We start from the raw sequence: 13,675 nt of genomic DNA on the forward strand, positions 1-13,675 counted from the left end.
CAATCTAAAATCCTGCTATCGCTTGAGAAGAAGGCTTCAAAACAAGCTTTTCGTGGCATTGGACTAATTATCCTTTCTTATCAGATTTGTGAACCAAAGTCTCCTGATTTTTAGGATTTCCAACTCTTTGAGGGCAGAGACCCTAAATGAATAAAGCTTATTTAGGGTCTTAAAGATTTAAAAATCTCTTTTCTAATAACCTAGGCTTCTTTTTGTTTGTTTGTTTTACATCCCTTGTAACAGCTCCATGAAGCCTACTGATTTTTAAAAAATTCTTTTACTATTGTGGTAGGTACTTGTTACTATAATATATGTGTTATAATTCCTATAGGAACAACAATATGTTCGAAATCTGAGGAAGCCAAGTTAGAAGGAAGGGCAATTGAGCAAAGCTGTTATGAATAAATCTATCGGGGATAAAAATAAAGATGACTATTCTGACATCAAATTTTGAAAATGCTTTCTACATTCAAATATCTATGGAATTACACTAATTTGAACTACAAGAACAGCCATAAGTCAGCCTCAAACAATGTTTTTCATTGTTCAGCAGAAGTAGGAGTAGGATACGTATGGAGTGGTTTTTCAGTTAGTGATTGTCTCAGTCTGGGCTGCTATAAGAGAATACTATAAACTGGGTGGCATATAAACAACAGAATTTTTTTCCCTCACAGTTTGGGAAGTTACAAGCCTGAGATCAGGGTGCCAGCATGATTCAGATCTGATGAAGGCTCCCTGCCAAGTTGTAGACCGCTGGCTTCCTGTTGTACACTCACATAAGGGAAGGACAGTGACAGAGCCTCTGAGGTTCCATTATTAAGGGCACTAATCCCATTCATGAGGGCTTCACCCTCACGACATGATTACCTCCCCAAAGCTCCACTTCCTAATACCATTACATTGGCAGTTAGGATTTCAACATACAATTTTTTTTTTTTGTGGGGGGGAAAGGAAAACACAAACATTCAGTCTATTTAACAGTGATATACATAATTCAACTTTTATTATCACCAGTCTTTATCAATCTAGCTGTTCTCCTATTGTTCAAGAAATGTTATTTGGACCAGTTTTCCATAGGGCAACTTGACTTCCTCTTTATTCATTTAAAAGTTGCTGTCTCCTTCAAAGACATTTAGAGGTTGATCTGGAATTATAAAACAATAGGCAACAAGTTACTATTCTTCTAAATAAGAATGCTAGCCTACATGAGGTTAAAGTTAAGACACGTGTGTGTGTGCACACACAAACACACACACACACCCCACAAAGAATTGATCGATTAGGACAGATTTAGTAGGTGCTATGTACTAATATTTCTTTTTTGTGCATATGCAGATATTATGCAATTTTCTTTCTGCTCCCATAATCTAGAATTCTGAGTCCCAGAATGTGACAATTTACTTATCAAAAAAAAGAGTGTTAAATAACACCAGAATTAAGAAGGAAGGTACAATTACATATGGTTTTGCTTTTTGGAGTGCCTCTGGAAATTAATCTTTCAAAAGTTTTTAGTATGGATTCTGCTAAGTCAGAACTGATGATTAATGAGGTTCAGACAGGACAAAAGTAGGTTTTTTTGTATGATAGAGTAATAGACTTGCTCAGTGTTATGAGCTGAATTGGGTCCCTCCAAATTCATATGTTCAAGTCTTAACCCCTAGTTCCTCAGGATGTGACTGTGTTTGAAGATTGGACCTTCAAAGAGGTAATTAAGGTAAAATGAGGTCACATGGGTGAGCCCTAATCCAGTATGACCGGTGTCCTTACAAGAAGAAATTAGATCACAGACAACACAGACCAAGGGATGACCACCTGAGGGCATAACAAGAAGATGACTGTCTGCAAGGGAAGGAAGGAGGCCTCAGAAGAAACCAAACCTCCCAATATCTTGATCATGAACTACTGGCATCCAGAATTGTGAGAAAACAAATTTCCATTGTTTAAGCTGCCCAGTCTGTGGTATTTTCTTTTGGCAGCCCTAGAAAACTAATACACTAAGCACAATAATAAACTAAGCAGAACTGCTGAGGGAAAATCTTTTCTAATATAGAACCCTAGTTTCAAGTACTTTAAAAACAACACATAGTATCCATTGGCAAAGAAAAATTGTGCTAATATAAATTAGTATTTATTAAAATTGGTTTAGAATAATATAGACTTAATCATTTGTTCCTTATATCATGCAGATGAAAACACATAAGATACACTTTAGGATACATTTTAATTTAAGTTTTTCAGTGAACTTTTCCAAATAGAGAAATTATCAATAGCATATAAAGATGAAAAAGGCTTCAATCATAAATATAAGTCTTGGTATTAGAAGAGTTACCATTACATTATGTTGGAGCTAGTTATTATCTAAATGGTTTTCGTGTATTTTGCCTCTGGTTTTTCTAACATTTTTTGTTATTATGGTAATAATATATTTTTTGAGAAAAAAACGGAGAAACTCAAGCCCATTCACTTGGATCATTGGGTCAAATCTGAAATAGTTTTGTGTTGGTGATGTCTAGATATTCTGTAATAAAAATCAGGAGATATGACTTATCTTTGCTCCCTGGCATTTATTCCCATAAAAAATTTAGAATTATCTTTGGGCTACACAGAGATGCTCTTTTCAGAATTGCTAGCTCATTCATGCTAGGAATTAAAAAGTGTTTCAGCATTATTTAGAAAGCACAGTGCTTTCTAGTCCTTTGACTTCATTGAGTTCAATTGTTCTCTCCATCATATTTGAACCATCTACTCTACTTGAGAGAAAGCACTGTTCTTTTTGTGCTGGATTTTCTAGTTGACTTTGATTTTAGTTATTCGTCCTGGCACCAGTAAGTGTTTTAGAATTGCCTCAATGCAACATTATTATATAACGAGTGCTTGTTTTTCTAAACCTTTAGAGAATGATTTCACTGCTATTATTTTAATGTTTTCTCATCAGACAAAGCCACCTACATTTAATAAATATAAAGCATGTATCATCTGTCAGGCACTGGCGATTAAAGCAATAAGGAGTGATATTAATGCACGGAATCTAGGCTGTACCTAAGAGAATAAATGTGAACATCCTACTCTGTGTAACAAAAATGAACAGAAATCCTAGGAATGGAGGTTATCAATGAGCAGTATGTAAAGCTGAGATCTAATCAACCTCTTCCTTTGTGACAGACTATCTGCAGCCTCAGCCAATGCTCAAAACCAATTCTGATAAACTCTGTAAATTTTCTATAGGAACAACTTTCTCATCAACCTCTCTCTTTTCCAGAGGTTAACATAGAATATTTGATATACTGGGGATATGAACCAGTGACATAATATATGGTAATATAAATGTTGGAAAAAAATGTGTTTAATTCTGCGACAGTGGGAGATTAAATTGCTAGTTTTAGTAAGAACAATACTTCTCAACTTACCTGGTGAGAGCTGGAAGTCTAAAGTCATTTTGTGGCTTCAGAGGCAGGAAGAACTCCCAACAGCGATGTCTCGCCAGCATCTTCACAATCATGTTTGGGGGTGTCATCTGAAAGAAAGGCAAAATCTGTATTATTGAATAGTAGAAAACCTCTCTGCAGAGGGAAGAGCTGTTAGGTGCAGTGTTTGATCAGCTGGGAAAGTATAATAGAGCAAGAAGTGACTATTACATAAATTAAGAGCATGCTTAGTTACCGTTTTGAAGTAAAACAATTATCATATTTAAAAGGATAAACCATTAAGTGTTACCAAAACAAATAATACAGCTTTTTATCAGATTATCAGATTTGCTCCCAGTATCTTAAAAGCCTAGAATTGTGATATTTATATTTTGATTTTAAAAATGGGACAAGTAAAACTCAATGGTAAGCATCATCGTCTAAAGATAGGAGGGTACTAAAAATTGTATTTAGGGAATTGTTCCATTTTTGGCAGAATTGAGAGAAATAAAGAATTGTTGTCTGTGGATAGAGAAATTTAGGTAACTAAATTTCAAGAAGGTTGAATATGACTGTGTTTTTTAAGAGTAATTATTTGAACTTCTAGTTTCCCATGAAGCCTGTAAGAAGCTTGGGAGTCATTACTCCCAATTGCATAACAAGAAAAAAGGTGAAGAAACTGAAAATCAACAACTTTTCTTAGGTCCATCAAAGAACTGAGGTCATAGGGCGAACTATGGAGAGACCACCAAAATTGGAGAGACAGACAGGCAGAGGCAGAGAATTGCAACTTATAGAGCAGAACCCCATGAGCAGAAACCCCTGTGGAAATCAGTAATAGGGTAGGGAAGTCTAAACTGGAATTGACAAATTGCTGTAGGCTCAGAGAGAAAAAGTTTCAGTGTTAACAACTCCAGCTGACCTACATTTTTGTTTTACCTTTAGAAGCCCTACCAAGTTATCACAGTGAAGACTGGAGCAAAATCATTTTGTGCTTTCTATCAGGAGGAGGGGAAAGTAGTCATTTTGAAGTAAATATGAAATATTGTGTTCTTCTTAATGAAGAACACTTCAATAGGGTTCCTATAAAATACAAGGGAATACAATGGATAAAACTGCACATCAAAGATCTTATTTAAGAACTCACTAGGGAGCCCCAAAGACATCAGGGGAGACTAAAACAAGGGCACCAGAGGAAATAGTAGCCTCTGACACCTACAGCTACAGCAAACAATAAATACAGCCTAATTCCTCGCCAGATAAATATAAAACCTTACACCAACACCCTCTTTACCTCAATTCTTTGTATCCACTATGTATCATGTCTGATGTTCTACAAAATAATTACAAGGCACACTGAAAGACAAAAAAACAGAATCTGAAGCAAGCATCTGAGTCTGGTCTGAAGCAAGCATCAGACCAGACTCTGATGTGAGAGAGATGTTGAAATAATTACACCAGAACTTTAAAACAACTACGGTTAATATGTTGTGGGATCTAAAGGAAAAAGAGGACAAACTGCAAGAACATATGAGCAATGTAGGCACAGAGTTGGAAATTCAAAGAAAGAATTAAAAACGCTAGACATCAACAACACTGTAATAGAAATGAAGCATGTCTTTTAAGGGCTCATCAATGGACTGGACACAGCTGAGGAAAAAAATCAGTGAGCTTGAAGTAACATTAATGGAAACTTCAAAAAGTTAAATGCAAAGAGAAAAGAATAAAAAAGACAGAACAGAATATCCAAAAATTGTGAAAGAATTAGAAAAGATGTAACATACATACAATAGGAATGCTAGAAGGAGAAAAAGGTGAGAAAGAAGCAGAAAAATATTTGAAGCAATAATGACAGGATTCCTCACAACTAATGACAGAAACCAAAGCACTTATCCAGGCAGCACAAAGAACACCAAGCAGAATAAATGCCAAAACAAACAAACAAAAAACCCCAGAATTTAGGCATTCATATCCAAACTGCAGAAAATCAAAGACAAAGAAAAAATATTAAAAGAAGCCAGAGGAAAAAAATTGTCTACAGAGGAGCAAGATACGAATTACATTGAACTTCTTTTCAAAAACAATGCTAGCAAAAAGAGTAAGTATAATATTTAGCGTGAAAAAAAGAACCATCAACTTAGAATTCTGTATTCAGGGGAAAGTATCCTTCAAAAGTGAATGAAAAATAAAAGATTTTCTCAGACAAATAAAAATTGAGGTTATTTGTTGCCATTACAGTCACCTTGCAAAAAATTATAAAAGAAATTCTTCAGAAAGAAAGAAAATGATATAGTTCAGAAGCTCTGATCTACGAAAAGGGAAGCATCAGAGAAGAAATAAATACAGATAAAATAAAACTCTTAAAAAAATTCTACTCTTATTTCATCTAACAGATAAATTTGCTTATCTTCATTTCTAAAAGTTATTTTTTCTGGATATAGAATACTGGATTGACAGTTCTTTGCATTTAGCACTTTAAAGACTTTGTTTAATTGTTTCCTGACCCCTTTAGAAATCTGTATTCATTTTAATTGTTGTTCCTCTAAACATAATGTGTCATTTTTGTCTCCTTGCTTTTGATATTTTTTCCTTTGTGTTTGATTTTCAGTAATTTGAACATGACGTGTCTGGGAATGTATATATTTAGTTTGGTGTTTGCTAAGCTTCTTAAATCTATGAATTCATGTCTTTCAACAAATTTATGAAGTTTTCAGACAATATTTCTTTTTTAAAAATTCCTGCACCATGTCTAACTTCTTTTCTAATACTCCAATGATATGTATGTCTTTTTTTTTTTTTTTTTTTTCAGATGGAGTTTCGCTCTTGTCACCCAGGCTGGAGTGCAATGGTGCGATCTCGGCTCACTGCAACCTCTGCCTTCCAGGTTCAAGCAATTCTCCTGCCTCAGCCTCCCAAGTAAGTGGGATTACAGGTGCGCACTAACACACCCATCTAATTTTTGTATTTTTAGTAGAGACGAGGTTTCACCATGTTAGCCAGGCTGGTCTCAAACATCTGACCTCAGATGATCCACCCACCTCGGCTTCCCAAAGTGCTGGGATTACAGGCATGAGCCACCACATGCCACCGATATGTATATCTTTTGATATATTCCCATAGGTTCCTCTCTTCCCATTTTTAAGGTATTTTTTTCTATTTTATTGAATAATTTTCATTGGCCTGTCTTGAAGTTCACTGATTTTTTTTCTGTTATCTTCTTTCTGTTGTTGAGGCAATCCAATGATTTTTTGAAAAATTTTCAGATACTGACATTTTTAATTTTTGAATTTCCATGGGATTCTGTTTCTTTCCTGAAAAGATTTCTCCATTAGTTTCTAGAAAGTTTGTTTTTGCCTCATAGAATATGGCTATAATAGCTTTCATGCTGTTACAGTCTTTGTATGATAATCCAACCTCTGTTTAATGTAGATTGGCAACTGCTGGTTGTCTATTCCATGAGAATTGATTAGATACTCCTGGTTGTTTGTATGTTGGTTAATTTTGGTTCGTATGTTGGATATTTTGAATATTATGTTGTAAGACTTCTGAGTCTTACAAAAGTTTTGTTAAAACACTTTGGAGAAATTGGGTTTTTGGTTTTGTTTTTGCTTTGTTTTGTTTTGTTTTGTCTTGATTTAGCAACTGATCAACCCAGTTAGGTTCAGATTGCAAGTTCTGTCTTACCATCTCTGGTGGTTTATTTAGTGTCAATTCAGTTCTCAAAGACTTTGCTATTCTGTTTGGGTATGCTTTTTGTATGTACTAATATGAGTTGTTCTGGGATTTGAGTAGTATATATATTTTCGTTCATTTCTCAAAGACTTTGCTATGCTTCATTGTGTATGTTCTGCATAATTGCAGCTAAAAGGTAAACCTGGTACTTGTATTGCTTCAAGACCTCTTCTCCAGATCCTCCCTCTATGCAATTTCCTCTACGTTCTCTAGCTTCCAGTGGCTTCTTTTTCTATTTTCTCTGGCAAGAAAATAAATGGGTTATCTCGCAGTTTTATTTTCTCATACTGCAGTAAAGTTTCACATGACTAGGAAGTAATAAGAGAAAAGAGAATGAGGGTTTTCCCCAAACTATTTGCATAACAGGGGTCATTCTTTCATGCTCTGCTATCCAGAGAAATAAGTCTTCTCACACTTAGTTGCCTGTGCCACATTGGCTGTAGCAGGGCAGATATGCTTTTGAAACTGGACTAGGGCTAGGGTGGAGAGAGCAAACTAAAAAACAGGAAGATTCCCCATGTTCCCTGGATTTCCCTTCCCCTGTCCTCTGGCCAGAAAGATGGGCTTTTTTAGGAGTCCAGGAAGAAAAAACACAAACAGAAAATTTACCATCATGATCACAATAGTCTTTCCTCAGTTTGACATTTCTTTTCAATGTGTTATTTACTTTTCAGAGTCCCAAGATTTTTTTTAAGTGTATGATTTGGTGAAATGAAGTACATTCAGTTTTTTGTGCAACCATTACCACCATCTATCTCCAGAATTCTTTTTATCTTGCAAAATGAAACTCTATACTAATTAAAGAATAACTCCCCATTCTCCCTCCTCCAGCCCCTGGAAACTACCATTCTACTTTCTGTTTATATGAATTTGATTGCTCTATGAACCTCTTATAAAGGGAATCATGTAGTATTTGTCTTTTTCTGGCTGACTTATTTCACTTAGCATAATTATTTCACTTAGCATAATATCCCTAAAGTTCATCTACATTCCATTGTATATATACACATACATGTAAAATGGAGTATTTATATATATATGGTACATTTGTGTATTATATATACTATATATTATTTTTATATATTATATATTATATATCATATGTATTACTTTTATATTATATATTATATATTAATTATATGTTATATATCATATGTATTACTTTTATATTATATATTATATATTAGTTATATGTTATAGATTATATAGTAATATATTACTTACATATTATAGATTATATAGTAATTATACATATAATTATATTAAATTATATAAAATAAAAAATATAATATAAATATATTAAATATATTATATAACAGATCACAACAATAAAAAATAATAAAATATGTTATTTATATCATATATCATATATAATTATGTATTATTAAATTATTCTAATAATTTATTCTATAATATAGTATATATTAATTAATATATTAAATTAATAATTATAACATAATTATATTAATACATAATATATTATATTAATATAATATGTTAATATTTAAAAACCTCTTACTAAAGAAAACCCCAGGACCTGATGCTTCACTGATGAATTCTACCAGCCATTTAAAGAAGAACTAATGCTAATTCTATTTAAACTCTTAACAAAATTGAAGAGGAGAGAACACTTCTAAACTCACTTTATAGGGCCAGCATTACACTGATACCAAAACCAGACAATGAAACAACAAAGAAAGAAGGCTCCAGGCCAATGTCACTGATGAACAAAAATGTAAAAATCCTCACCAAAATACTAGCAGACTAAATTCAACAACTGATTAAAAGATTTTTCACCACAATCAAGTGAAATTCATTCCAGGGATGCAAAGATTGTCCAACATGAGCAAATCAATAAAAAAGTGATATATCACATTAACAGAATCAAGAACAAAACCCATATGATCATGCCAATAGATGCTAAAAAAAATCATTCATAAAATTCGACATCCTTTTATAATGAAAAGCCTCAACATACTGGGTATAGAGGGAACATACTTCAACATAATAAAGGCTATGTATGACAAATCCACAGCTAATATGATACTAAATGGGAAAAAATAGAAAACATTTTCTCCAAAATGTGGAACAAGGCAAAGATGTCCATTTTCGCCACATTTATTCAGCATAATACTGGAAGTCCCAGCCAGAGCAATTAGGCAAGAGAAAGACATATGGGGCATCCTAGTTGGAAAGAAAGAAGTCAAATTAGCCTTCTTTGCAGACAATATGGTTTTATAGTTAGAAAAATCTAAAGACTCCGCCAAAAAAACTGTGAGAACTAATAAATACATTCAGTAAAGTTACAGAATATAAAATCAACATATAAAAATCAGTAGCATTTATATATCCCAATAGCAAATAACCTGAAAAAGAAATCAAAAAGCAATCCAATTTGCAATAGCTATAAAGAATATAAAATACTTAGGAATCAATTTAACCAAGAAGTGAAAGATGTATACAAAGAAAACTATAAAACACTGATGAAAGAAATAGAAGAGGACAAAAAAAAAGAAGTATATTTCATGCTCATAGATTGAAAGAATTAATATTGTTAAATACCCAAAGCAATTACCCAAAGCAATTTACAGATTCAATGCCATCCCTACGAAAACATTAACGACATTTTTCATAGAAATAGAAATAACAATCATAAATTTTAGATGGAACAACAGAAGGCCCCCAATAGCCAAAGCTATTCTGAGCAAAAGAACATAGTTGGAGGCATTGCATTACCTGACTTCAAAATATACTACAAAATTATAGTAACCAAATCAACATGGTACTAAAACAGACACATAAACCAGTGGAACAGAATAGAGACCCCAGATATAAATCCATGCATTTATAGCCAAGCCACTCTTGACAAATACACCAAGGACATACATTGGGAAAAGACAGTCTCTTCAATAAATGGCTCTGGGAAAACTGGATAACCACATGCACAAGAATGAAACTAGATTCTATCTCACACCATATAAAACACCAAATAAAAATGGATTGAATAACTAAATGTAAGAGCTGAAACTATGAAACAACTAGAAGAAAACACTGGGAAACACTCCAGGATATTGGTCTGGGCAAAGATTCTTCGGTAAGACCTCAAAAGCACAGGCCACCAAAGCAAAAATATAGACAAATGGGATTATATCAATCAAAAAAGCTTCTGCACAGCAAAGGAAACAATCAACAAAGTGAAGAGACAATCCACAGAGTGGGAGAAAATATTTTTAAACTATCCAACTAATAACAGGTTAATAATCTAAATATATAGAGCTCAGACATCTCAATAGAAAAAAACCAACTAATCTGATTTTAAAAATGGGTGAAAGAACTGAATAGACATTTCTCAAAAGAAGACATACAAATGGCCAATATGTAAATAAATGCTCAACAACACTAATAATCAGAGAAACGTAACTCAAAAAGACAATGAGATATCATCATACCTCAGGCAGAATGGCTTTTATCAAAAAGACAGGAAATAATGGATGCTGGCAAGGATATGAAGAAAGAAGAACCCTCATACACCATTGACGGGAATATAAATTAGTATAGTCATTATGGAAAACTGTATGGATTTTCCTCAAAAAAAACTAAAGATAGTATTACTATATGATTCAGCAATTCCACTTCTGGGTATAAATCCAAAAGAAAGAAAATTATATATCAAAGTGATAGCTGCACCATGTTTATTGCAGCACTATTTATAATAGCCAAAATATGGAATCTGCCCATGTCCCTCAATGAATGAATGGGTAAAGAATATGTGGTATATATATCCACACATTTTTAGCCATAAAAAATGAAATCATGTTATTTGTAGTAACATGGTGGAACTAGAGGTCATTATGTTAAGTGAAATAAGCCAAGCACAGAAAGACAAATATCCATGTTCTCATTCATATATGGGAGCTAAAAATGTTGATCCCATGAAGATAGAGAGTAGATTGGTGGTTATCAGAGGCGGAAAAGGGTAGGAGAAAGGGAGGATAAAGAGTGGTTGATTGAGTACAAATATACAATTGTAAGAAATAAAACCTAGTGTTTGATAAATCAATAAGGTGATTATAATTTACAATAATCTATACATATTTCAAAATAGCTAGAAAAGAATAATTCAGATGTTTCTGGTATAATAAAAAGACAAATATTTGAAGTGATAGATATCCCAATTTTACTAATTTGATCTTTACAAATTATATGAATGTACTAAATTATCACATGTACTTAGAAACTATGTACATCAATACAAAAATAAAGTTTAGAAACAATGTTAATTAAAATAACAATGAGATGCCACTTATCAAATACTAAATTAGCAACATTATAAAAGATGAAACTATTTAGTATCTGATTACTCAGTAAAATACATTCTCATGTGTAACTTAGAGGAGTAAAATTTGTTATAGCTATTGGAAAGTCACTTCGCCAGATGGTGTTCATTGTGTTGTCACAGTAATTCCATTATAAGTTATTTCCAAAAAAGATTTAGTTTTATGTACTGTTTTGTCCACACTGTATATCATAATAAAATTATTTTAAAAATAATTATAAATGTACAAATATAGATAAGATTCAAGGAACTTAGCCACCATATTAAGGTAGAATGTAATGAAATTGGAAAACAATTATTGTTTATTGGGTTTGTAATGAAACTGTGGACAAGGTGTTTGACTGATTATTAGAAGAAACAACACTTTTTATTTTAGTCTTCTCTGCTTGGTGCCTCTGCCATGAACTAAATATGACACCGAGGATGAAATAAGTGAGAATGTATATTCCAGTTTTCTTAATTTTGAGTCATATTTTATTTTATCTATTCCCCGTTTGTTTCCCTTTCGTGTATTTTGTATAAGAGGCTGAGACACATCTCCATCGAGTGGGAATTCCTGAATATCAGTGGTATTTCCTCATATTCCCACCCTCTCCATGGAGTGAGGCCCCTGGAGTTGCACAGACCTGAGGTTCTTGTCCCATGTGGGTCCTCTCTCTTGAGGCAGGTCTCCATCTCATGGAATAAATTCTCCTCGAGAGAACCCCTCCTTCTGGTTGAAACTGAGAATGGATGCTTCATGGTTAGGATTCAAATTCAAATGGCCTATCCCTTATATTAGGACACTTAATGCTAGGGTTTGACACATATTAATCCCTCTGAGCTAAAATCCAATGGCCCTTTCATCACCTACCCCTGCTAGTGAATTTTTAACATTTTTAATATTTATCCTCTTTTTTCTTGAACCCTTGATGTTCTTCCACTTTTATTACCAAGTTCTTTACATAGTATTTACTATGTGCTGGCCATTTTTCATACAGATGATTAATTTATTTAACTATCTTAACCTGATGAGGTAAGACTATTATTATCTTTACAAATTAGGAAACTGGAGTTTGGAAAGGTAGTTTCTAGCCAAAGGCCACACAGCTAGTAAATTATGTAAGTGGTGTTCAAACCCAGGACACTCTTGTTCTTAATCCTCCACCGTGCTTCTACATTTTCTGTTGGCTATTTCTGCAATCTAGATTCTGAACCAAAACATACAATTACCTTCCTTCTATCAGCCAAGATATTTGCCTATCTGACTCATCATCTGTATGGCAAGCTACACCTTCTAAAAGATTACATTTGTGTAAATGGAAATTATGGATTGGCTTATTCTTGATCATTCCACATGTTTCTGCATTTGGCCTGGCACTTTCCAATCCATCTCACTCAAAGTGGCAAGTGCATTTCTTCCCCTCTGCAAGAATCCCCCATCCTATGTGCCCTTGGTGGCAGGTAACTCACATTTTATACAATCCTAGTGGGGCTCTCACCTCTGAGGGGCAGATGTTTTTGTTTCTGAACTTGGCACCACGTGAGAAATAGAATAAACAGAACCAGGAGAAGGAGCCCAAAGATACTAGATAAAATAAGTGCTGAATGACCTGTATAGAAATTAAGCATTGATAAGTATTAAACTAGTAGATATCAATTGTGGGTTTATATATTGTAAAAAAAAGCTGGTTCCCTAGTTGCTGATAAGAATAATGGCTATACATTTCAACATATTCATGAACAGTACATAATCTTTGAGAGCTATTTTAGATGAAAACTATCTTGGAACAACTGAATCCAAATCTTTCCATAATTCTATTGCCCTAAATTAATTCCAATTTTATGCAAAAGATTTGATAACTAAACCTTTCCTCTTGCATTGCATTTACTACTAAAACACCAGAATCAGAAAATACTAGGGCTTGAGCTGTGAGCTGTTTCTTTTTTCTTTTTTTTTTTTTTTTTTTTTGAGATGGAGTCTCACTCTGTCACCCAGGCTGAGTGCAGTGGCACGATCTCAGCTCACTGCAACCTCTGCCTCCTGGGTTTAAGTGATTCTCCTGAAGCTTGAGCTGTTTCTGCCAGTCTCATAAAGAATGTTTGAGAATCTCGAAAGATAACTCTATCTATGAGGGTACCACAAGAGTCTTATCCTTCTCTGCATGTAAAACGAATTTTTCTAGAGAGGACTGCATAGCAAAGCAGTCATAGAGCTATTGAT

The 13,675-nt window shown here is 33.6% G+C and overlaps 1 protein-coding gene across 2 annotated transcripts in view; it reads right to left on the reverse strand.

The window, feature by feature from the left end:
- Positions 1–973: 973 nt before the first annotated feature.
- Positions 974–13,675, reverse strand: part of CD163L1 (CD163 molecule like 1) — a 78,344-nt gene continuing 65,642 nt past the window's right edge. For both annotated transcript variants that reach the window (XM_032159535.3, XM_032159534.2), the window contains exons 17-20: positions 12,954–13,064; positions 12,099–12,194; positions 3,408–3,514; positions 974–1,144 (exon numbers count right to left, since the gene is read on the reverse strand). In XM_032159535.3, coding sequence (XP_032015426.1) covers positions 3,432–3,514; positions 12,099–12,194; positions 12,954–13,064 — 290 coding nt within the window. In that variant the 3' untranslated portion in view covers positions 974–1,144; positions 3,408–3,431. The remainder of the gene's footprint in view (positions 1,145–3,407; positions 3,515–12,098; positions 12,195–12,953; positions 13,065–13,675) is intronic.

Source organism: Hylobates moloch, unplaced genomic scaffold, assembly GCF_009828535.3.
Source record: "Hylobates moloch isolate HMO894 unplaced genomic scaffold, HMol_V3 SCAFFOLD_8, whole genome shotgun sequence".
Classification (NCBI taxonomy): Eukaryota; Metazoa; Chordata; class Mammalia; order Primates; family Hylobatidae; genus Hylobates; species Hylobates moloch.